Below are 26,158 nucleotides of genomic sequence, written 5' to 3' on the forward strand. Positions count from 1 at the left end.
TAGATAGATGGAAAAAAGTGAGCAACTGAAAAAGTTATCAAAATTATATTAAGTTGTATGAAGTACATGAAAGGGAGCACTGACGAGCGTGGGCCTTGTAAAATTGAAGCAATTTCTCTACTGTTTGTCCTAAAGCAAACAAACATACAAGTAATTTTTTCAATACAGACGTTTTCTTTTAGCCACTGGACAAGTATTTTCCATTTTATTTTTTATTTGTGCTATAATCACCATGATTACATGTCCCAATTGTATGAATCTGTGTGGCAACTGAAGCACTTTTATTCATCAAATAACAAGTAACAAACACCTTTAACAAAGGTCAACACAGTTCTACTCAGCGTTGCTTTTATTTCAATTTTGGGCAACCAGTGAAGGGAGGAAAAATGGACCTATGAAGAAACAAAACAAACATTTTGTTTTTTATGTTTGTTTGTGTTTACAATTCATTTCTGTGGCAAAACAGTAAATACAGGAACAGCATGTTAATGGTCTTTTAAATATACTTTAAATCACAAGGGACTTTAATTTCATTTTTGTTTATAAATAAGAGTTTCTACTTTTGTTTTTAGACAGAGCTAAAGTTCATTCTCACAGGATTTAGATTCACTTTGATACCTGCCTAGTGACTTGGTAAACTCAAGAGGAATTGCAAATAGCAGCATTGAAAATCAAGAAGATAAAAAATTTCATCTGGGTGGGAGGGGAAATACTTTTAAAAGATCAAGGGCAAGAGTGTTCTAAATTCCTTGAACTAGCTGTTTTTGGGTTTTCATTCTCTAAGGAGTCCTAAGGGTTGTAGAAAGGAATAGATTTTCAGGGCTACTTTTATTTGGAAAAATACTGAGTTTCAAGCAATAGACCAAGAAATGTTGTGCTTTCCAGCTTCTCAGCTACAGAGGGACTATCGCTTCAGCCAAATGTTCAAAGGAAGTGAGTTAACATTTTCCATCAGAATGTCAGCTTCCTCTACAGCAAATATCACTTCTCAAAAGCATCTTTTCTCATTTTTCGCAATCAAATAGGAAACACTTTGTTCAAATGCATGTGTGTTTCTCTTTCCCTTTGCTGGCTGTTGAAAGGATAAACTGTTTTCTACGGATAGAAGTAAGACGGTGGTGGTAGGACATTCTGTTTTTTTAATTATCACTGATAAAACTAATTCCTCATTGGATTTGGGCAATTTACTTCAATCTCTTTTGATGCATCATTTGATCTATGAGCTGGGGAAAGCAGCAGGAGTTATTACTTCATGTGACAGAAAGACTAAAATGTGAACCTTTCAAATATAATACTGTTTGGGATTATTTTTTTAGTGCTCTAGAACAGGTATCAATAAATCAGCATAACTGTAGTATGGATGTCTAATAATATCTAGTTCTGATTCTTTCTGCTCTGATTAAAATTCTGTCCTCCTCTTAACCTGTAATTTTGTGTTTAATTCTCTTTGAGAGAAAATTGCTTGATTAAGGAGCATCCTTCTAGTGAACAGATGCGTTTTCCAGATAAGTCCTCAGTATCTCCTCTAGAGTTCCCTTTGTCTTTCTGGCGCTCAAGGAAAACCAATTATCAACTAATGTGGCTGCCAAAGGAAAATGCAACTTTCATCTCTATGTACAATTCATATTTTTTCTAGACTAGGATAGAATATTTCCATGGGAAGGGACCTACTTTTATCACCTTGTCCAACTGCCTGAGCAGCTCGGGGCTGACCAAAAGTTAAAGTGTGTTGCAAAGAGCATTGTCCAAATGCCTCTTAGATGTTGGGGCATTGACCCCTCTCTAGGGAGCCTGTTCCAGTGTTTGACCACACCCTTACTAAAGAAATGCTTCCTAATGTCCAGTCTGACCTTCCCTGGTGCTGCTTATGTGTTTTAGGGTAGGCAGTCGTTTTCGTTAGACTGGTATGGCTGGAAGTGGTTAGCCAGTTCTTCAGGTTGGAAGCAGAGATGGAATTGTCCTGGGTGGTGCTGGCTTTTGCTTTTGTATTACCCAGCTGCTGGTGGCTTGTTGCTCTCTGTGTGCTTCTCTGGAGCTCCTCACCATCTATTTAACCAGGCCTGTACTTTGTGTGCTTGTTTGTGAGCATGTTGTTGGAGACAGTGTCAAAAGCCAGTCACAGTAAATCACATCCATTATTCCACCTTCTTCTGCCAAGCAAGTCAGTGTTTTGTAGAAGCACAACTTACCCATCATAAATCCATGCTGACTGCACTTGATGACCACCTATCCTTCAGATGGTTTGAAAATGCTTTCTGGGCTAACTTACTGTAAGACCTTCCAAGGACTGAGGTGAGGCAGAGCAGCCTGTAGCTCCCTAAATCCTTCTTCTTGTGCCTAAATAGCAGTGATGTTTTCTTTTTCCTTTCTTTGTTTTTTTTTTCCTCAGTCCTTTTAGCAACAATGAAGTTTATGAAGGAATAATTTGGGGAAAATCACTTTATTAATCTTTGTTAGAAATATGTTTCTATGTATGAAGGAAAGCTTACTTATTCTTTGGAAATTTTTTCCATTTTTCTGCAACTTAATTCTTCTAGCAAGTACAATGAAGGAGTATCTTGTAAATTTACCAAGTTTGTATTTCATTTACTCAACTTGTATATGCCAGGAGTTAAGAAAGCCTGGTGAAAACAGGTATCCCAGAATGTACTTTCATTTAAAGGAAAGTATAGGAACGTGCTGTAGGAGGTTTACCTGAGCTCTTCTATAATACAAGAGTGCTTGCTGGTTCTTGGCTTCACTGTTTAAAACGTGAGCTAAATCTAGTGAGATGTACATAATGGAGCTGTATTTCGGGTGTATGGTTGCTAAATTAAACAGCAGTATTGCCGTGCTTCTAAAGGCTAAAGATAGGAACTGATACAACAATGCTCCTGTAACATGTAGGTCTTCTGCTAAGTTAGTCTTTTTTTGTTCCTGCGAATGTGTCTAATTGCAGCATTGATTGGAGTTGCACCTTCACAAAAAGGGAAAATTGACTCCTGCTGAGAGTAGGTGGGGGGTTTTGGTTTTTTTATCAACAAACCATCTGCTTCTGTGTATACTGAACACATGTTGAATGTTTTCTTGAAAATAATGTGACAATTGAGGCAATAAACAAGTTCTACTTCCATCTAATTCTGATAACACAGTTTATCTATCTGCAAGTTTGATCTGATACCATCACTGACAGAATTAAAAGTTGTTCTACTTTTATTCCTCCCTGGTTTATTTTTATTTCAGGCAAACTATGATCTTATGTGACAAGAATGCTTTTGTTTTAGCCATGGATTTAAAGGAGGGGGGGAAGGGGGACGTGAGGTGGCTTCTGTTTATCTTTTTGTTTTTCTCATTACCTCAGCTGTAACAACAGGAGCACTGTTGTAAAGATCAGCTGTCTTTTTGCTCAGGTAACTAGAACAGTTATAATTGGATAAGAATACAACTTTATAGGGTTTTTTGTATGTAAACATCCCCCACACTAAGACTTTAAATGAGTCAGTGAATGAAAGAAAATTCCCCTTATTTTTAAGCTGTGTCACTTGGCTAATGTGAGTCTTTGTTGGCTGGCACTGGCTGACATTATTTATCTGTTGTACTATACCAATTGTAAATGATTCATTCCATTTTATATTTTAGGTCTAAAAATATCTGGGGGGAGATTAAGTGGTTCAACAAGTAACGCTCTAATGGATGACAGAGACTTTCCACCAAATGATCTGCAAATAGACTCAAAGGACAGTCTTCCTACTAACTACAGGGTAGAATGTTTGGCATCTCATTTGATTCCTTCAGCTGATGAAAATGAAAATCAACTTGACAGTGATGGGAATGAAGTTCTGACCAGTAGTAGCATTGCTATGGGACGACAGGATAAAGGTGAACAGGATAACATCAATAATAATGAGAATATGGACAGTGGAGACTGGATCCCAAGCTGCAAGGAAAGTGAGACTGAGAGAAGATCTGTAAATGTCCATATGGACCCCCAGCTGGAGGAAAAGCCTGTCGCAGAAAAACAGCCAGGTGGAAAAAGAAGTCCAAGAAGCAAAAGAAGCTCCAATAAAAAATCTAAAGGTACTTAATTTAAAATTCTTTTGTTCTGTTTATTTCAGAAGTTACACTGTAGTTTAAATCTGTGAGCTAATAAGAAATATATTTTAGATGTTGTACTAATTATTTTTAGCATTTCACTAAAGGTTTGGTGGGTTTTGGTTTGTTTTACATTTTTTTCCCAGAACTGCTACTAGTCTTCAATCAGATTCAACTCTACATGTTTTCACCTTCTGTATTTTAAACAGTGGCTATGTAACAAATGTGGCACACCAAGTAAACGGGAGTAGAGGGAGGTACACTGTGTCAGTATGGAAACTGGGCTGGTATCCAAATCAGAATGGACAGAAATTCTGGCATTAGGGTTTTGCTCATTTGAACATCATGGTCGAGTGCAACATTTTGGTGTCCTGATCCCATGTCAACATTTGAAATCTGGCTATGAGTACCAAATAGCTTGATCTTGCCCTGCTGTTGTAACATTTACATACATTTTTCAAAGCTTTCCGGATAGAACTAGGTTGTGTTTTTTGAGTAACAAACTGTTTAAAAATGTGTTCCTATCAATTTTTAAAGTTTCTTTTTCTTTAGATATTTTGGATGTGAATTGGATAAGGAAAATATAATGTTTATTGCATGTTCTTATTTGAAATCCTCCTTCCCTTTTTGAAGGAGTAGGATTTAGTGTAACAGAATGTGTTATGTTAGGTTTTTGCCATACATTCCAAAGCTTATGTGTCATAGTGCTGTATATATTAATTAAAATCAGTATGTTTCATCCACAGGTTTCTTTGAAAGAACTGCTGATTCATGTGTGCTTTTTTCCATGCATTTTAAACTAAATAATTTTAAAATACAATTTTCCTCCTAAATGGAAAGTATTTTGTGACCTAGTCATCAAACTGGTTATTATTTTAAGGGATTATAGAATAGGTAAAGACAGGAAAGGAAGGAAGCCTTGCATTCCATATCTTGTACAAATAGGCAAAATCTGAAAAGAAGAATTATATTTTCTAGTAGAGATAAGAGCATTCTGAAATCTGCCATTACAGGGAGAATGATTTCTCAATAACTATCTTCAGCACTTAATAAGTAGATTATTTCACCTGTAGATTTAAGTTTTAATAACAGAATAAAATAATTCAAATGAGATTGGCAGAATTAATTAAGAACCAGTCATCTGTATGATGGGAATAACAAAAAGCAAGTTGATGAAAAGTTACACATACATGTTGACATAGGTATCTGAAGCACAATAAGAGGAAGAAAAGGAAAAATCTCACCTAAACACTAGAAATTAAACTTGACTCATATTCTTTCCCCATTAGCTTGTATTCTTGTTGAATGAACGGATACAGAAATACTGCAAAATGAGCTGTCCATAGTAGATTGAATTTTAAGACAAAAATTAGAATCCTGAAAATATAGAAAATTTCATGGAAAAACCTGGCAATGTAGAAAACCATACAAGAGAACATCCTGTCTGCAAAACTCTTTAGAGTTTTGTTGAATTCTTATTACTAAACTCTTGTTACTTTATTAGTAAAGAACTCTGTTAGAGAGGAAGATCAGAATACAAAATTAAATTGTATCTCCCATTGTTTATGGCCTAATATACATTTAGTAATTTTTTCAATACTCTCACATGATGTTTCTTCTGTTTTCACAGAATGCACTTAACTCTGTCACAATTTCTTGATGTTGCAAATGTCATTATTTTAGTGGCAGTCTTCCATTTAATTTCCAGCACCAGCTATTTTAAATGATCCCTGAATATCTCATTGCACCCTCTACGTAAAGGTCCAAACTAGCTTTCTTCTCCTTGGACCAACTCAGAGTTAAAGGACAGAATAATCAAACTAGATAGGAAGATTCCTGAGTGGGTGACAGTGGGAGCATCACACAAGCAAGCTGGAATATCAAACTAAATACTCTCATGGCGTGTATTGTTGTGATTTTTATGAAAAAATATTTTCAACTATTGAGAAATCATGGATGAGTTACTTTGACTCATAACTAAGGAAGAGATTTATGAATCTTTTTCTCTGTAAGCACACCTGTTGTGATTGCTGTTAAATGTTACCATTCTAGAAAAGATGACATTTGACTTCAAAAGCACATTGTTCATATTCCTCTTCTTGCTAGTCATTAAAGCAATTTATGTAGAAAATTACATTTTAGTCATCTTTGTTTACTTGTGACTTGCTCAGCACAATATTGGTGATTGTCAGAGAAGCTAATCTATTTTTCTCAAGATGTTTTTACTTTAAAAGAAAGAACAAGTACTAGCACTTGCAATGTGTCTGAAACCCTCTAAATAGTTGTTTGTGAAGAATAAAGAGTCATAAGTTGGGTTATTATCAGTCTGTATATGTTTGGGATCTGTTGAAGCTAAAATTATCCTAGCTTCTCCTATCAGTAGACTGAAATGCAAGTTTAACAGTCGCTGTACTTGGTTGAAGAGCCTTCTGATTCAATATTCTTCCCCTGACAGGGGCCAGCAGAGCATTTGTAGGTGAGAGTACAAGGACAAGGCAAACTTGTAGTGATTTGTTTGCATGTTCTGCTCCCCATCTGCAGCAATCTCAGGACTTCTCCAAGTGGAAATTGACAAACTGTAATACCTTAGAGTAGATTTGTCACCTGACTTACAGTTGCTTTTTGCATCTCTTTCAGTGTCCTGGAGTAAGCAGTTCTAGGATTTAATCTATTTATTGTTTGAAGAAGCACCTCCTTTTAGCCCTCATGTTGCTGTAGGAAATTGAGAGGGGATGGACAAGTCTATAGCTCCTAGATCCCAATTTTTTCTCATATTCTTTCTGTATACTCACCAAAATTTTGAATGTACTATGATTGTATCTGGTATGGAAGGACTGGTGACCAAAGAATACATGCACATGTATTTAACTGAAGAATTTAAACTTTGGTGATTATTCATAATGTTATTCCTTGTAAAGAGTTGTACTAACTTTAGTGTGGTAGAGATAGTGATTCATCAAGTTTAATCTGTTCCGATACATTTTTGTAAAAATGGACTTCAGGTTATCCATATTCTCTGAAAATAAGTTCATCTTTTTTCAAAAGATGAATATTGTCAAATCATTATATGTTTCCTTAACGTGGTAACCTGCACTCAATCTTTTTTTCCCCAAATTAAATTCTGCAGCATATGCTTTTTCTGTAAATTATTCCACTTATTTCTTGCAGCAGCTTGAAGGTGGAGGAAGGAAGGAAGTGTTTGGAATTGGTGTTGAGGGAAATAAAATATATTAATATAAGATAGTCAAATTACATGATAGTTCAAATAATGTTATTTAGTTTAGGGTTATGTACCAAACCAAACAAGATTTTGAGCTTGCTCAGTTAAGTTGTATCTTTACTACCAAACTTTTCTCTCAAAATCTCTTCTCTTAAAAATGACTAGTTTTTAAATACTTGCTGGTCTTTTTTCCTTTTTCCTCAGTAGTTCTTGAATGAATCAGTCTGAAACAGCTTTCTGTATTGGGTACCAAAGAATGTTTAAAAAAAGAAATTGCCATATGTTTTCTGTACTAGAAACTGCTGTTACTGGTGACTTAAGCCAGTGCTACTGAATATGAAAATTCAAATTCCTATAAAAAACAGAAGGCAACATCCATGATTTTATTTTGATAGCAAATCACTCATACTTGCACCTTGGATTCATCCTCAGGCAGGTAACAAAGAACATCCCAATTTCATATACTTGCAGTACTGAAAAAGAGAAAAACCTGAGGCATACTGAAAAAATGTGGGGTTTTATTCAAAAAGTGTGTCAGCATTTGATCTCTTCTAGGCAAACATGGGGCTGCTTCTGTGAGCTGTTGGGGAAATTGAGAGAAAGTTTGCTTCTGTCCATGTCTTAGGAAACATTGCCACACCCAACTGGGCGTAGAAGGGGTCAGTTGAAACATTTGTGAGTCTGGCAGAGCAAAAACTTGAACATGGCTCTTTGCCATGGACCTGCTGAGTGCTCTGGCCACTGACTGATGACTTCTGTGTCTTTTTGCAGACATTTTCATAAAGGCTTTGGTTCCATTCTGGGGTGTAGTAAATATCAGTGCTTTATAAAGTGAAAAAAATAATCCTTCCTTATTAAAAAAACAGAAATATATGTAAGATATCTATCTGCTTTGGACAGTAAGATTGATTGATTCCTGGAAAAAGTAGAGTGCTGTTTTCAAGAATGGGGGAAAAAAATAAATAGGGATCCTAGCCCATCACATCTTTATGGTGAAATAGCATTACTAAGTGTTACAACAAAAATTCTTTGTTGTAGTGCTACTAAGGCACAAGTATTGTCTTGCGTTGAAAATCAAACAAGTTAGAATTAGCCCACATAACTGTAAAGCCTCACTTTCAAAATTAGGGAAGAAATTTGAGGGCAGGATTTGAGTGACAGCTCAACCATATGTACAAATAATAATGAACAAATAATAATGCAGTTTATGAACTGTGTGTTAGCAACAGTATCATGAAAACATTAAAATTAGGGTTTTCATGAGAGTTGCTATTGAGCATGTTGCAGTCAACGTTAATGTTCTGATATGACAGGTGATTATTAACTGCTTTAAAAAGTGCAGCTTGAAGTGACATTTGGTTTCTTTCTTTGTTTTTCTGAGAGAAAAGGTTTGCCAGAACACGAGGACCCTCTTTTCTGGTTTCATGATAATGTGCTAAACAGGAAGCTGTATTTTTAAAGGCAGCCTTAATTCCATCTCTAGAAGTATTTCCTGGTTTGTATCTTGCATCCAGTTGTGTCTCTTGTTGCTTTTGGCCCACAGGAAACCCAAATAAATACCGGAAGATCAGACATGTGCATTAATTTTGAAAAAGCAATGTTAAGTTACACCCATATTTTTTCTGGCAGTAAGCCCTGTGAAAATAACCACCCACAGAGATTATTAGTAGTCCTAACTTGGACAGTTTACTAAATAATGAGTTTAAAATAATCAAAACTAAAATGGTGGAGCGTTCCATGGACAAGCTAATGCCTTTCTTAGGTCCCAAATCTTAAACTGAATCATCATTATTGGGTTTCAGAGGTGATGAAAACAAAGGGGTCTGAAACAGAGTGCCCAAGCTGAGGACACAACGATACTTAAAGTAGTGCCCTCAGCTGTCCATCTTTCAAATGATAACATGATTTCAGAAAATGCTGATTGGGGAACATTACTCATTATAATTTGAGGTTACTAAAAGTTTATTGTGCACATTTCTGTGGCCAAATTCTCTAAATTGTTTTAAACAATTGTGGGAATCTTTTTATGTTCAGTCTTATGCAAGTGTGTGAAATTCAACATTTTATGGAGAAATAAAAATGAGTTTATTAACTGTTGGAAGCAGCTGTACTTTTCTCGTTGCTCCTAAGACTGTTATAGGAAGCTGTAATTTATTGCTCTCTGATCTTTGTGAGAGACTGATCCAATCAGTATATGGGTAGTTGACTTCTCTCATTGCTGCTGTTACTACTACTACTCTACACTTCTTTCTTAATCTCATTTAACATTTTCTCAAAACTATCACATTCATGATCAAAATACGTAAGTTTTGCATTTCTAACAATAAAATGTGGGATTTGCATCCAGAAAGTTTTTTTCCCTGTAATATTCTTGTACTGTTATGCTTTACATTATTTTTCATATCTCCACCTGAATGCCTGATGTTTTTTGACTTCTATAAAGCTGGAGACAGGCAACAAAGAGCTGCCAGAGGTGTACCATGGAGAGCTTAGTTTTCTGTCTAGCAAGAAGTTCTGGGATCTAAATTCAGTTTAGACATCCTTGTGTCATTGTTACCAGCGTAGATCAGCACTACTGCCTCTTTCCCTGGGCACTCAAACAAACTATCCAGCTGTGTAGAGGAATCTTCCTTTTCACTCAGTAGGAAAGTCCCCTTAGACACCTCTCTCCTACAACAGAATCCCACACTGGCATCATCTGCTTCTTTCTATCCTTTAAGATCCCGCAGTCACTGTGAGAAGCCACTGTGTTACCATCTAAAAAACAGGAACCCATAGGATTGTCCTTCCTCCCTTCTGTCTGTCCATCCCCAGGAGATCTCCCTGTCTGAGATCCTTGGCAGGAGCAAAGAGACAAACTGAAAACCTCAGTCATGTTGCCCTCACCTATCTGCTATTTGTCCTTTTTGAGCAAAACTGCATTCTAAGAACTTCTAGGTCATCCTGGTCTCTTATTAAGAACTCTGTATAACACTTTCTATGTGTCCTGATTTTTTTTTTTACCCATAAGTGAAAGCAAGGGCCCATTTAGAAGTGTACAAATGTATCTGATGTGTGTTACTGTGTTGTGTGGAGTAGGTGAGCTGACAGTGAGACAGACCTGTCACAACTGATTTTGCCAAGGCCAGCATTTAGTTAAGCAGCAATGTTGTTTAACTTACTACGTTTTTATTCATAACACTCATAGTGAAATTTCCTAAAAAAGCAACTCAATGTATGTTTTTTTGAATCCTAACCTAAGTACTTGTCCTTTTTTAAGGCATTTCTACAGTGGGAGCCTCAACAATCCAGGAGGAAAATGCTCTTAATACAGATACAGATTTTGTGCAGGCTGAAAGTGCTGTTGAAACAAAGGAAAGCTTTCATCCAAAAGACCAAAAGCAAACATTGCAGTCTCTTTTCTCTTTGCTCCGTGAAGAGGTTGAGCAGATGGATTCAAAGATACTGCCCCTGTGTCTCCATCAGGTACTTTCTATGATTTTGGGGTGCTGCACCAAATTTTATTTTTATTTGAGACCTTTGTTCATTAGGAAAATATGTGTAAATGCAATTTATACCGATACTCATATCTAGACAGGATACTTTGATGCATAACAGATGGTCAAGGCAAATATCTCTTCTATGATCTTCTAATATTTCTTAAATAATAAATTGCCTTATTAATAATCTGTAGTTAAAGGAAACTCTTAAGGATGGGTTTCTAACTTCCCAAATGGTGAAATTCATTTGGCAGGAAGATTTAGCAAAAACACTCTTTAATCTACCTTGAATAAAGTTTGTAAGACACTGGAATAATTACAGAACAGCAGCTACCTAAACAAAAATTTAAGTCTGGAATGGTTTTTACGTCTGCAGATATATTTCTAGCATAAATTTTGTGCATGAATATTAAGATTCAAGATTTTCTTCCTGTATACCTTTATATTAGCACAGTTGCCACACCTGCAAGACCAAAGGGAAAACTGTGGTTTGAAAAGCAATCTTTCTTACTAACTGGCCAGTGTGTTGGTTTTTTTTTCTGGAGGTTATGATGCAGAACAAATATGTGGATAGAACTTGATGCAGCATTAATGTGCAGTTGTTGTTTAGTTGTGTCAGACTAACAGAAGACTAGAAGACCTTTTGCTTGGCAATGATGTCTAATATGGACCATATTATACCTGTCTGGTTTGACTTAGCTGCATTGTCTTTATTTTGGAAGACATTTTGAATTTCTAAACTGCAATGACATTCCTGCGTTCATCTTCTTCGATACAAAAAAAAAACCTTTAGGATTGCACATTATAGATAATCTACATTTGACATAGGATTTTAAATTATTTTTCCTCATCCATACTTGAGCAAAGATATTTGATACTGTTCTTTAACTTATGGGAAGCTTAGCTTTAGGGTTGACAATTTGCTTTTAGCCTCATCGAATTTGATGTTTTTTCATGAGTCAGTACAAAGGTCATTTTTGGAAAACAAGATAGGGCAAAAACTTAAAATGCTTTACAAACATGAGGGGAATCAATTGCTCATGATGGAGGTGAAATCTGTTGCTTTTTAGATGAGGAAGACAAACCCTAAGGGCAAGAACCTTTTGAAAGTCATGCAGGATCTGTGACAGAACTGAGAACACAATCTGCATATTCAGATTGAAATATGTATTCAAACACTATCTCTTTTTTCCTAAAAATTCTCAAGCATTTTGAATGGATTGTTTGAAAGAAAGCTGAAGGAGCTTACAAGGCTCCTAACCTGTTTTTTTAATAGAGGATGGGAGGGGGGAGGATTTTAAGTTTAACATTCCTGTAAAGTGAGTCTGTTGAGAAATTTTTCCCTTTCTAGTGAATTAACCTGTCATCTTCAGACTTTTTTTTTTCAGATTTCTAATACAGCCTGGCCGTAACATTAAACCAAGTCTATCAAATACTCATCTACAACATTATTTTTCTGTTCTGTGTGACAAAATTTAGTGTAAAATTAAGAGCTGTGTCAGATGTTCTGGAGTATTAACAGTCCATGGTGTTTGTGTTGAATATTTAAAGACTATTGGATAATAGGGGTTGTTATGAGAGTCAACTTCTGATTAAAATAGGATGTAATTTTTTTTCCTGTCTTGAATGGGATTAATTTGATTTGTTTAGGACTTGTTTCAGAATCTAAGAGGTATTTTTATATAAAACATGGGTAGAGCTTTGACAGCTCCAGAAATTCTTAGGAAGCTATTGTGGACAGCAGACAAAATATGCAGATAAAGAACATTAAAAGTCACTCACCCATTCTCTTTTGAAGATACTGGACTCAGAATGGTCTAGTGGTTAGCAGTAAGGCTGAGAGCCAGGAAATACAATTTGTAACCTAGACTCCTCTATCAAGTTGCTGTCTTTTTTGAGCAATCATCTTCAGACTTCTACAAAAGTGCTTATTTAAGCCCTCCACATCATGACTACTTAAATCAATCCCAAAGATCTTGAGACTGAATTTTTGAGTGCTCCCACAGAAGTCATTGGGGAATCATCTATGAGGTGCCTCAACCTGAATGTTCTGGTACCAGCATACCTGCAGTCCTGGACACATTTTGCAAGCTCTGCCCTTGCCTCACCATGCATGGCACATAGGAAGGCTGCCCAAATTTTCTGTCCCCAAGGAGTGATTAATTGCCGCTTATAAAGGTCACTGGTAGTGTAGAGCTCTGTGGAATACTTCTGAGGTTTATATTTTTTGTATTTCATCACATTTACAGACAAAGATGTCAGTATTCCTCAGCTTTTTAGGAAAGCCTGCACAGTTTTGTAACATGCACAAATAAGTTATTGTTGCAATTATCAAATATTTTTTGTTTACAGGAGGACAAAAGACTGTTCTTTTCTCATCGGTCAGGAAACCTCTATTTGTGTTTTAAACCATTGCAATGTAATGCTCAGGAGAGCACAGCGATGATCTTAATTTGATCAAACATGAGGAAACATTGGTCAGGCACAGAATTCAAACTTTTGAACTGGTATCAGTAAAAATAGTGCTTTTATTGTAGGTCATTTTAAAGCTTTCTATTAAGATAAGTAAAAATGTTTCTGAAATAATTTTTATAGTTGTAGGAACATAAAACCCTACTAATGTTTTTTGGTTTTGTGGAATTCTGTAAATTACACAAAATCAAATCTGTTTTATGTGAGAGGACTTAATATTTCTGTGGTCTTTGATACTCTTTTAAAGCCTTTTTCCTAGGGTAGGAATACATGTATTTTGTCAGAACATTCATATATTACCCAAACTAAATAACAGCCTGCAAACTAGATGTTTAAATTTATGATAAAAAGTTTATATTACATCCTTGCCACTGTCATGAGAATTACAGATTTTTTTTTTTTACTTTTGCAGATAGCTGAGACCTATTTTCAAGAGGAAGAATGTATCCTTTTACTTGCAGAAATTGTTGCGTGGTATTAATATAATGTGGTATGATAAAACATAAAAGTCCAATGCTTTGTTGTTAACTCGCATCTTGTGGGTCAGGGTTAGAAAGAAGTGGACAACCATAATTCACCCATGAGTGATTACACGTTATGGTAGCAAATCCTCCTTAATCAAACAACTGGAGTGTGAGTTAAGGGATAGATTCACTTCCAACAGCTGTACTGATGCAATCATTAGTAGCTGGACATAAGCATGGAATAAGAAAACATTTTCAAAGGACTTTTGTTTTTATAAGATAACTTCTATTTTAAATATTAGTAACTGGGAAAATGTCCATTTTAGAGGTAGGGTATGTATTATATCAAATAGGGTACTTACAGTAATGATAAAATTGTCACAACAGTTGATTAGAATATGCAGTAAAGATGTCTAGATTGGAATAAAAATACCAAGCACCTGGAGCTGAGATAAGCAACCTGCAAAGCATAGCAAAATGGTGTTTGACAAATGCTAATCAGTCAAAATCATATCAAGGTAGTTTGAAAAATTGTTGTAGGAAAATATGGGTAATTGCTTCTGGGAACAGTTTAATAGTCCAGTTTATTTTGATTTGTTCCTAGATAATGCAAGTAAGTTTGGTAAAAAAATTGTAATAGTTGAACTGCTGATAATCATTCTGATATATTTCAGTAATTGTATGAAAGAATAATAATATTAAACCTCAGAGTTAAGTTGGAATTTTAGAAAAGGTGGACTGGGATTTCCTCTTTGCTTCAAAGAGAAAGTGATCAGATTATAAAAAGAAGATGCAGTAGTAAGCCCTTAAGGTATATGTGATTCACTAAGATGCATCATAAATTATAGAATTTGTGCATACAGATTATTTCTTCATTATGTGATTTGTACAAACAAAATTCAGCAATAGGCAATTGTTTAGCAGGCTAAGTAAGAAGGCATACAAAACCTAGACAAATTATGTTAGCCTGTAGATAAAATGAGAGAGCTAACAGTTGCAATGTTATAAAAGCAACATATAAAATAAAATATCCATCACAGTTTTAGAGGACTGTATTTTTGTTTTGGTTCTCCTAATTCAAAAGTGTCCATCATAAAATGTCAATTGCACAGCACAAATTAAAGGCATGGAAAAATTCTGTAGTAAATTATGATGCAGCGGGGGATACAGTAAATTTAAAATATAAATGGCATGGTAGAAACAGTTCCTCTTTCATTGGAGTTGCTTTAATTGAAAGGCATTCTATTTAAAGCTGATCAAAGGAAATATTTTTTAATGCAATGTGCACCTGATGTGTGGAATTCAACACCACTATATAATACATATTTATGAAGGATATCTCTGCTGTACCTCCAGCCATCAGTTTCCTGAGGTTAATAAAGAACTTACTTGATCATGTTGCACTGTATTAATTATCCATGACAGACATTTTAATTCATCCAGTGTGGAATCTCATATTAAAAATAATTCAGGGTTTGTTGCTGTGATCCTCTAAGGCTCTCTCTGTGATCTGTAATTCTGTTTCTAATAACAGATTTCCTGAAGACAGGGAATATTCTTTCCATTAATATTGTTGTTCATAAGCCATGCTATTGCATGAGGCTAACCAGAATAGCAACTACTGGTTGTGTTTTTGTAATAATTACTCCAGTGTTTTAATTAGCATGAATAATGGAAAGTGGGTTTTCTGTATTGCTAAGAACCTCATTCACTTCTGTCCTTATTGTATTGTAGAATTACATTTCAAATAGCTGGTAAAACAGCCTCAAGCCCCACAACTAACAACTCAGGCTTAGTGGAGCTAGCATTATCCTGGCTGTTGTAAAATATGTGACTTCATTATACTTTTGTGAATATATTGATAACCCTAAGCATGGGGAAAGAGCTCTTCATATGGAAGAATAGTGAGCAGAATCTTCAGGAAAATAAAAGGTAAACTCAGCAGTCCAACAGTGTTGTATAATGGTTGAAAAGGGGGGTAGGTATTTTTCAAAAGTTGAAGTTTTAATACTGTCTCCAGCTCGTCAGAGAAAGGAGTCATCTTTTCAGTTAGTCATGGTTATTGGCATGTATTTTTATTTCTTGTGAGATGTTTTGGTTGTCGTTTCCCAGAGATTTCATTTTTTGGTAAAGTTATCAGCATAATAACGCTTCAGTCATTTCTTTTCAAGAAAAATCTTCTGTTGTGCTTCAGGCACATGGGAAGAGGTAGCTGCTGAAAAGAATAGTGTGGGAACTCCCTTCGGATGTGCGGAGCCTCCCGAGAGCACGTTGAGAGCCGAGACCCCATCGGGGGGTTGGGAGATCTTGGCATGATGCCCGGAACACTTGGTGGCTGGACTTTGATCCTGCAAATGAATTGCCAGCTTGGTATGAGAGTTGGAAGGTCACACGGGTTTAAAGGGTGTATTTACAGGGTGCACACAGGGTGAAAATAGAAGTTTTAATATTTTTGGTATAAGGGTAATGGGGACAAGATGGAGGAAACAGGGCGTGTCTCATCCTTCTTCTTTCTTCTTCTTGTTCTCCGTCTTCTGCTGTGATGTTGGCACTTGGGGATTGGTTTAGAGTAGAAATGCACTGTCTATCATAGGTGATAGGTATTGGAAAATAAAGGTAAATATGATGTGCGTAGTTTGTAGTATAAGAGACAATGCTACCTCGGGGGCGGTCGGAGAGTGTTGTGGCTGCCTTGCTGAACAGACCTCTGCTCGGCAGGGAGAAAATTTTATAGATAAGAAATAATAAACAATCCGAAGATCGAACTCTTTATTCATAGCCTGCGTCCGTTCCAGGACCACCCAACTCATCTCGGGACAGAGACCAGACAGCCGGACCCGAGAAATAGGATTTTAATTTTTGAATGTTTCTCAATTTATTTTACTTCTGCTTGCTCTTTTCATGTCTACTATTTTTTCTTGCACAGAAATCAGGATGCTAGCCATTATTCATTTTGATTCACTTATTTCGAATTTCAAGTGTGTAATTACTTCCCTTTCAAACATGATGCCAGTTATAAGTAAGTCACACCATGTCCACATATGTGTGCATTTGCCTTTAACCTCCCATTCAGATGAGAAGGCCATTAAGTTCATTCAGCTTGAACGACTTTATCATGAGCAGCTGCTTGCAAATCTTTCTTCCATACAGGAACAGTGGGGTGAGTACCAGCTAAACTAATATGGCAGAAGAAGGACTTGAGTTTCTGTTTCTAAATAATACATTTCCAGGATAAAAAGTTACATAGCAAAAGCAGCATTTATATCAGAATTTCTCTGAGCTTGTTACAAGAAGACTATTCCTGCTTTGGAATGTTTTGCCCACATTTAATTATAGATGTGGAAATAGTTTGTAATTCTTTAGTTTGTTAATCAAGATTTTGATCCACAGTTGTTTCAAGCTCATTTTTGGGTTAGGATTGGTGAGTGTGATGTGATGTGATGAAAATAAAGTGTCTTCTGAAAGGATAGGATGATGTTCTACATAGTCTGAAACGAGACTATAGAACATCCACAGAAAAGTTGTCAATATTCCTCCATTAATTAGTTTCACCTATTTGTGTTATGTTAAGCTACTTTTATAGTATCTTGAGTAAAAATGATTTTGATTTAATGTAGAAAGAAAATGGAAGACAGCAGTTCCCAGTCCAGTTACAGCACTGAGGAATTCAGATAAAGAGCTGAGTGGCCAAGAACTGGAGAAGCTTACTAGAGTTTGCTCTTCACATCAACAGTAAGTATAAGAAAGTATTATTACTCCTCAAATGAGTATGTTAATGCAAGTGTTGTCTCCTTGCCATTATGGGTGTTCTGAAATAATCAGCGTCAAAATAAAAGTTGCATCACTGACTTGAATTTGATTATAAAGTGGTGGTTCCTTCTGATATATAACTAAAATATTTTTGCCATCAGTTTCCACATTTTTTTAATATTGTTTGAGGAATGCATGAAGACTAAGTCTGAACTCGTTTTAGCAAATCATCAGTTTTCCAGAACTGTAGTTTTGAGTTTTATTATTTCAATCAAAGGAAAAAACTGAATAATGTTAATTTAGGAAGTGAAAGACTGTAGAACTAATGATGGTATTCCTGCTTAATACTTATTGGTTTAATCATTGTTTCAAAATGCACGTGTCTAGCATCTCACACTTCAGCACCCATACCTACCCTATAGGATTTTATTCCCAAGTTTCCATGTTTTAGGACAATTCCTTAATGCTTAAAGTAGTTCTTGTTACCTTCTATCAATTTCATATCGGTTGCATTTACATGAAACAGTGATTCTGTACTTTCCTAGCATGACAGTGTTCTGAACAGTGAAATCTCAGTTGGTAATTCTTTGCCTGATCCATCATCCTCCTGAATCAGTGTATCACAGTACAAGAAACTTGTGCCCAGGGTGCTTTTCTGGGTAGTAACACATATGGGATTGTACCCGTCAGGTAGGAGGAGGAGATCTGTTCCTTCATGGATGAATGTCCTACTGTCCAGACATTGATTTTAATGCACAGATGGAAAAAATCATACAAGCTGCCACTGAAAAATGATCAGCCAACAGCAGTAAGGAAACCAACTACATTCAAAGGCTGTGACAGGCAAGATGCTCTCAATCAGATGGGGAGAGAGAACTTTCTCTAGTACTTTTGCATTGGCTTAGTCAATCTGGATATAACAAAAGCTCTGGATATAGCAAACTGCTCCTGTTGCTCATAAAGAGTATTGATTTGGCTATCAATTTTTTTTCTTCTGGGTGATGGTACCAAAGTTTGAAAACACCCCAGCTGATTGCCAGAATCCATGCAGAGATTTTTCAGGTGTACTCTGAATGCCTTTGGGAGGGAGGCCCTGGGAAGGCACTCCTGCATCCCCACAGGAAGAGGGGCAGGGTGGCACTGGAGCTGCAGGTTTGCAGCCACAGTGCTGCTGCTGCTGGAGGCTGCACCGAGCGCCTGCGGCTGCCCCAGCCCGCATCACCTGCACACGACCTGGGAGCCCACAGAGGGGCTGAGACTCAGGTCTGCTGGGATTTATGTGCTGCAACAAGCAGCACCTCCCTGTTGTCACCTGGGTTGTCACCTCGTTGAGAATAACTCTGCTTTCTCTTTCATTTCAGTTTTGAAATATCATTCCCTGTTCTGAGAAACCCTGCAGTTTGATAAAAATTAAGGCTTGTGTTCATATGCCATGATCAGTGCTCTGGATGTAATACTATTACTCTTTCAAACTCTCAAGGCAAAAGCCTATTTGCTTTTATTTTTTCATATAGGGGGTTTTTCCTAAGCTTTAAACTCATTTTACTTTTTAATTGAAATTACACTTTTTTAATGAATAGCATGCAGGTCTTGGAAAATGTGAGCATTCTGCTTTTTTAATTGAAAGTAATGTAAATTTTTCTCATACTCAAGTTTTACAGCTACATACTGGACATGTTTGCTCTTTAAAGATAGTTTTGAGTGTCCTTTATTTGAATTTTAAATGGTAAAAATTAAAAGGCAATGTAACTTTTTGAAGTTTTTGTTACAGAATAGGAACATCAGTACTCTTCCCGTCTCTCTCCAATTTTTTTTCAGTAGCTTTAAACAAAATGCTCCACATTTTGTCTTCTTTGCTGTATGAAAGACTGCAAGACAGATTGTGTGTGATAAATCACATTGTGCATGAATCTGTATCCAGCTGGCAAAGTCCACACTGACTGTGAGCAGCGTTGATTCACCTGTGAATCTGAATGGAGTCAGTGGGAGCTGCTGTACCTTACACAACCCAGAAGATGTCCCAGTCTGTGGAGAGGGAAATAGGTTTTTGGGGAGGGCATTTCATTCCTCCATCTCTTTTATAGTGATCCCTGTTTTAAATAGTAGTAGGTATCAAGTTCTTACATGATTTAAAGTTGGTAGAGTTTCTTCTGAGCATAACCTTTTACAGGAATGTACATTTCTTGATATGTTGCAGTAAATTTTCTTCTGACTGCTTGCTCAGTTAGCTGGAACAATGTTAGGGCTAATTGGTCTTCTGATGATATTCATGCAAGTACAGATCTGTGATTGAAAGTATGCTAGCAGGCTGACACTTTGAATAGAAGAAAAGTTCTGTGCTAATTTTAGAGCAGAGCAAAGGTTTCTAAGACTTCACTTACATTTATCATGAACAGTGTTGCTACTAGGTTATTTAATTTATTTTTTTTTCTTTATTGCTGCAGGCCACAGGCATCCAAAAATAAGGTAAGCAGCTGTTTATTGAATTCTGCTTTGTCAAAAATTGGTAATAAATATATATTAAATATTAGATAAAATCTTTCAAGTTTAGATGCTTTTTGAAGTTTGAATGTCTCAAAAAGCCACAGCATTCCTGTTTAATTCCAAAAATAACAGGTAATACTATCATATTTTACAGCTAGTAGCTGCAGAAAATACATGGGAAAGCAGTTGTTTACCTCAGTTAATGGAGTCCAGAACTTTAAAGGAAAGAGAAGCTACTGCTTTTAAATCAGGTATGTGTGTATGTATGTACATCTGCATACATTTGTTTTAAATATTACACTGTAATGGTATATTCCTATAAATAAAAATGCTATTTCATTTGAAGGTACAGCATTTGTTGGATCTCAACAGAGGCACAAATGGATGATTTTTTTTTTCTCAGCACAATGGATAAACAATGCAATTTTAATTAGTCATTGATATTCATAATTGTAAAGTAATTCTAGCCTCCATCAAAAAAAAGTCTTAAATGTGCATGCATTTCTATTAGCTTATGTAAGCTACAAAATTGTATGAAACTAGAGAGAAGATGCATAATTTGTATGTATACAAATATATACTTGGTAGTCAACCTGATGACAGACATTCTGAGGTGTGGCAATGGAGTGTAGTTAACAATATTAGTAACTATTGTAAGTTACATGCAGTGTACTGATTTGGAGATGCATTTTTCTGAAGCAACACAGAAAATGATGAGGCCTTTGGGGGAGTATTGAAGAGAAAAACATTCTGTTAATTGTTATCAGTACATACTTTAATGTCATTTTCAGCCTCATTTTCCTTTTTCTGCCTTGGGGCAGGGGCCTTTTTGTTTGAGTAATTTGTTAGAATCTTTGGGTTCTTATGAAACATTTACAATTTAATGAATTGTTAAAATGGAGACAGAGTGGGAAAGAATATTGGTAGACAACCAGGCTGTGCTTTATCTCTCCTCTCTCTGAGCAAAAAGTTTCTGCTATTTTGCCACATTCCAGTATCCAAAATTGGCTTAAGCTAAGTACCTTCCCTCAAAACCAGCTAGAATTCTTCAGAAGATGAGAACTGGCCTAAGTGATCCTAGGATGTCCCTTTCGACCTAAACTATCCTACAAGTGTGTATCAGCCAGGATGTTCAGGAGAATCAGAAATTAATGAAAATACAGAGTCACAGTTCCCTACATGTGTGGATCCTCCTTACCTCCATGCTCTTTTATCATGACCCCTATACTGCCTTTTCTCCATTTCTATTCTTGTAGCCCAACTAAACGTAAAACATTAGAAACATGAAACAAACATGTTCTACAGCTCAGAAGGCAGATCAAAAGAATACAGGTGCTTTTTATTTTTGGATGGTTGAAAATTCCCATGAAAAAAAATAGTCAATTACAATTTTTCCTCTGATTTTATTCCAAGTGGGAACAAAAGCTTTCTGGAGAGCAGAATTTCTGAACATTTGAACATTCTGAATTCAGGAGCATTTTGTTTCAATCTTGAAATACTGTAGTACAGCATCTTGACGTAAGGTGAAAGGAATTAATGGTGTAAATGCATCTTTTCATGCCTTTCTCTTAATGTAAATCTTGTCAAAATATATCAAAATCTTTGGGTTCCTGTAGAATGTTGGTAAATTGATAAAGCTATGTCATCCAATAAAAAGCAGTTCTGCTGAGAAATTTTCAGCAGTACTAAGTACTTCCAACACAAAGATAGGAATATTTCCACCCTATCTCGAGTTTAAATGGTTGAGATTTGCAAAATTGCTTTCCACAAGATTAGTGCTTTCTTGAGGAAGCAATGAATTCTCTCCCTGGCGAGTGTGAGCAGCTGCTGAGGCAGCATGTGGTCATTGGCTGCTGCTGCCCTTCAGTGTCAGTGCATCAGTAGCATGGGGATGAATGGGTTTGGTTGTACTCAGAAGGATTTGGGTAGGGAAGGCAGCAGTGTGAACCAGTACAGAAATTTGACAAAGGCGATTCATAGTCTGAAACATCGTCCAGGTAACAAGCTGTGCCTGAGTGATCTAGCTCAGGACTAGAAGCAATATGACCACTTGGGACTGGTCCTTGATTTTGCCTGAACCTCAGCAGAATACTTTATTAGAATAAACATACAGTTCCTAATACTTAACTTTTTCAGCAGTAGCCCAAATGCATGGGGCCTTCTCACCGAAAACTTAGAGTGCTTGACTTCTGCTTTTTAGGTGTTTTTTCCTCTACCAAAAAAAAGGAAAATGAAATAAAAAATGAGAAGTAAACATGTAAAGTTTTACTTTTCTTATACATTTATCCACCAAACCACAGGAAGAACTACTTAACTCATTTAGATGCTTGTAATAGAAGTCTGGCTTACAGTAAGACAGGAAAAGGAAATTCATGTGTTTTGAGAACTAACCTTCATATGGATCCATATATAATAAGAATTTATGTAGCAATTATCAATAAGAATATATAAAATGCATATAGAAATATCTATATTACATTGTAGAGATTGTTGCATTGCACTATAGTAGCATCTTTGAAGTAAAATCAAACTTGCTTGGTAATCTGAAGCAAAAATTACTCCACTGATCTGCTAAGGTATATGGGAACATAGTTTGAGTCTCTGTAGGCAGTTGATCCTAAGAATTCACAGTTCCTCTCTCCTGGGGCTACAGCAACTGACAAACAGCTTTATAAGAAGTCATCCAGTTAGGATTCCTGGGGCAGTACCTAATTAGATTTCTACCCTTCTGAGCAAGGGTTGTGAATGGTCTGTTCTATTACATTTTACTGTCTGGCAGATTTTCACTCTGAATCTACCAACAGAGAGAATTTGGCCCTTAATACTGTGTGTGTATATTAAAAGATGTGATTTGATACATCCTTTTCCCATGAATTTCTTCAGCTTCTGACTGAAAGCAGAAACTTAATAGCCTTTAGTGTTGACCAAAGATAAATTAATGTGTTTCATGAAAACCTTCCTGATGAAATACTGAATTTAACAAAACCCTTAGCATAAGTTTGCAGTGTGTACATATAGTTTAGACTCATGTGCAGGATGGAGAAAAAGTCTTTATACCCTGTTTTCTTTTAGGTTCTATGGGATTTGTTTTTAATTGGGAAGAAGGACAAAGATGGAGAAATTAATTCTCCATTGGTAGATTACTGTAGATCAGTACTCTGTCTGCTAGGCTGTCCTGGGTTAACAGGACAAAGTGGTGCCTACAGGTTCCTGTGATGAGCAAACCAAGTGTCAATTCTAATGCAATTCTGTCAGGGGGAAAAGAAGCCATTTTTTAAATTACTGTAGGTGCTTTTGTTGCTAAAAAATTTTCTGTAGACACTTTGTTGTACCTCTGTCAGTCAGGCAAAAATTAATGCCCCTGGTGGGTATGTCTTCAGTTAACTTAGTGTAGGCAAAGGCATCTTTTCTAATTAAGTCTTCAAGTGTTTGTATTCACTTGCCCTCAGTCTATAGTGGGCATGGGTTACCTGAAGTAGTTGTAAATATTGAACACTGCTGAAAACTTGATGTGAATGATCATTGCATCCCAGTTCTTGTACATCTGTGGTTAGATAACAGTGCTAGGATTATTTATTACTTCCTTAGGAACAGTGCCCTGAGCTCAAGGGACACCTTTCACAGCAAAGAATCTGATTTAATTTCCAATTCCATTTAATCTCTGTTGCAGTTGGGGCTGCCAACAAAGATGCCTGTTGTAATGTGGATGTATCCACTAGGAAAAATTGACAGATGGTAACAAAATCTTGTACCAATAATTCAGGCTGTGTTTGAACTCATGACCTGTATGTGAAGGGCTCAGTATCCCATTACAAATCCCTTGAGCTATCTACTCATCTGTGTCTAATTTTTAAAAAGTCCCTGTCTCACACCTATTCTTTCAGTGTTTTACAGAAGTTAGGTTCCTTGTACCCTTTCTTTCTGTTAATGTCATTCTGATGTTTTTTCCACATTTTTATTTGCTTGGATATTCTCTTTTTCAATTTTCAAGTCTGTCTTTTCTGTGCTGCCTTGCATTTCATTATCCATTAAAAGGGGTAGAGTTTGCAATTTAATAAAATTGTTCAGTACAATGAATTAATGCAAACATTTCTTTTAATGAATGTGACTATTTTGTGTAACACGTTCAGGAAATTGCTCACATTTTAAGAGAGGTTTTAACAGGTGAGGAAGAATAAAATTGGCATGGAGAACTCAGTTAAGAAGGGCTTTGTTTGATATCTTTATTAATCTGTTCATAAGACCTTTCTGCTCTTCACTATGATGAAAAAATGCAAATAAGTGTTTTCTAAAGTTATTAATTTGTTGATTGAGGGTATTGCTGTTACTGCAACAGTAGTTCTACTATAACATAGTCTTAACATAGTTTCTATTAAAGTATGGAATAAAAGGCAGTTTCTGTCCTAGCTGGCTTACTTTGGTATTTTAATTCTTAACAGCCCCTTTCTTTCTAAGCCTAAAAACAGTTTTGGCTTCCTTGTAGCGATTAATACCTAATAATTTCATAGGTAATTTGGGCTAAGTATCTACTCCTTCATCAGCAGATCATGCCAGCAGTAGGTGAATTCACAAGCTATGTAGAACTCTTTGTGTGTCTCTGAAATTTCAGATAAGAAAAAATAATTTTCATATGTATTGTAAATAACAATACAGAAATAAGTTGCATCAAATTGCATTTTTCATGTGCCAGCTTAGTGATCCAAAAAGCAGCATCTTTTTATGCTGTCCATTTATGGGAAATGTAATTTCTATTTAGTTTAGTGTTAACCAAAGGAGCTATTGATCTGCACATTTAAAATTTATTAAATTCGTATAATTGCAGCTTCTTTAAAGGAAATGCAGACATCTCTCTAGGTGATAGATACACTGGCATCAAGGTACAGTTTTCTGTAATTAAGTGCGTTTGTCTGAACTCCAGGCCTCCATGAGATGACTCATGTAAAATATCCATTAGAGGAAAAGTGACTGCTCAGAAAGATACTCACTTACATATTGGGAGTAGCTTTTTTCAGAAGGACACTGAATCATGTGCTTCACCTGCAAGAATGTGTGCAAATACTTTTTTTTTTTTCCCTGAACCAGGAGTCAGAGACTACTAACAAAAGTTATCCTGACTGGAGCATAAAATACCTGCCCTTTATGGGAGAGCGTTTTGAAGCATTAGGTTACAATGTTATCAAATCACAGTATACTCTTTCCCCCCTGGGCTGATGCTTTGAATCATTTAAAAACTCTGGAACTGTTTTTCCTATTGCACTTAGGTACTGAAACTTGTCCTGGCATTGCACCAAAGAAAGAAGATAAACAGCCGAGCACTGTTTGCCCAGGTGAAAACAAAACTGAGAGACAGACAGAGGCAGCAAGTGTTTGGGTAGCTGCAGGAAAGAACCACATGGAGGAGCAGCACTGCAGTGCTGAATCAACGCTGGAGCCACACACCCAGTCCACAGGGACAGGGGGCAGGCCTTCCTCGGGCTGTTTATCATCTGGGGATGCTGGTAAAGATAACAGCCTGCAGCTGAGGGAAAGACAGCTCTCCAAGGATGCAGTGGAAATAGAAGGGGCTGGGGAGCCTGGAGTGAAACTCCCTCTTGAGCCAATGGTAGATGCTTTGGCTTTAACAGATGATGATTATATGCCTACTGATTTGGTTCCTTCTGATAAAGATGTGCCAGCTGATAGAAGTCTGCTCAGATCAAAACATGCTGCTGGGTCTTCAGAAATTCCTAGTGGCCAGCTTGGAAATAGTGATTTAAAGCAGCAACAGATACAGCCTGATGATGATGATGATGGACAGTCTTCATGGGACAGAACTGCCTCAGGTGAATGCTCTGGGTGTAATGAAGGGTCTGAGCATGCGAGTGCTGCCCATTCACAGGTGTGCAAGGAAATAGGACAGAAGGAGAAGGTCAATAATGAACACGAAGATTTATTTCTGAGATTTTTGAATGGAAACATAATAGACACTGAAGAATCTGCAGACTTTGCAAACCAAGAGGACTTTGACGCTGTTCCAGATATTTCACCTGAACGAGCATCTTATAACTCCCTGGAAGCTTTATCTTTAGATGACAGCTTTTCTTCTCTTGATGAACTTACAAGAAGGATAGAGATTACTGAGGTAAATATTGTAAATCCTATAAAGTCTTTCATGTTTATCTCCATTAAAATATTCTAGATATTGCCCACTTCAAAATGTGTTAAATATTCCTTTATGT

At 36.4% G+C, this 26,158-nt stretch overlaps 1 protein-coding gene across 3 annotated transcripts in view; it reads left to right on the forward strand.

The window, feature by feature from the left end:
• Positions 1–26,158, forward strand: part of CNST (consortin, connexin sorting protein) — a 46,230-nt gene that overhangs the window by 10,091 nt on the left and 9,981 nt on the right. For 2 of the 3 annotated variants that reach the window (XM_030945603.1, XM_030945602.1), the window contains exons 3-10: positions 3,619–4,056; positions 10,551–10,756; positions 13,655–13,685; positions 16,780–16,866; positions 17,324–17,438; positions 19,901–19,922; positions 20,095–20,191; positions 25,202–26,061. In XM_030945603.1, coding sequence (XP_030801463.1) covers positions 3,669–4,056; positions 10,551–10,756; positions 13,655–13,685; positions 16,780–16,866; positions 17,324–17,438; positions 19,901–19,922; positions 20,095–20,191; positions 25,202–26,061 — 1,806 coding nt within the window. In that variant the 5' untranslated portion in view covers positions 3,619–3,668. Of the gene's footprint in view, positions 1–3,603; positions 4,057–10,550; positions 10,757–13,654; positions 13,686–16,779; positions 16,867–17,323; positions 17,439–19,900; positions 19,923–20,094; positions 20,192–25,201; positions 26,062–26,158 lie in introns of those variants that run through there. The other variant, XM_030945604.1, reaches the window with a different exon arrangement.

Source organism: Camarhynchus parvulus, chromosome 3 (assembly GCF_901933205.1).
Source record: "Camarhynchus parvulus chromosome 3, STF_HiC, whole genome shotgun sequence".
Taxonomy (NCBI): domain Eukaryota; kingdom Metazoa; phylum Chordata; class Aves; order Passeriformes; family Thraupidae; genus Camarhynchus; species Camarhynchus parvulus.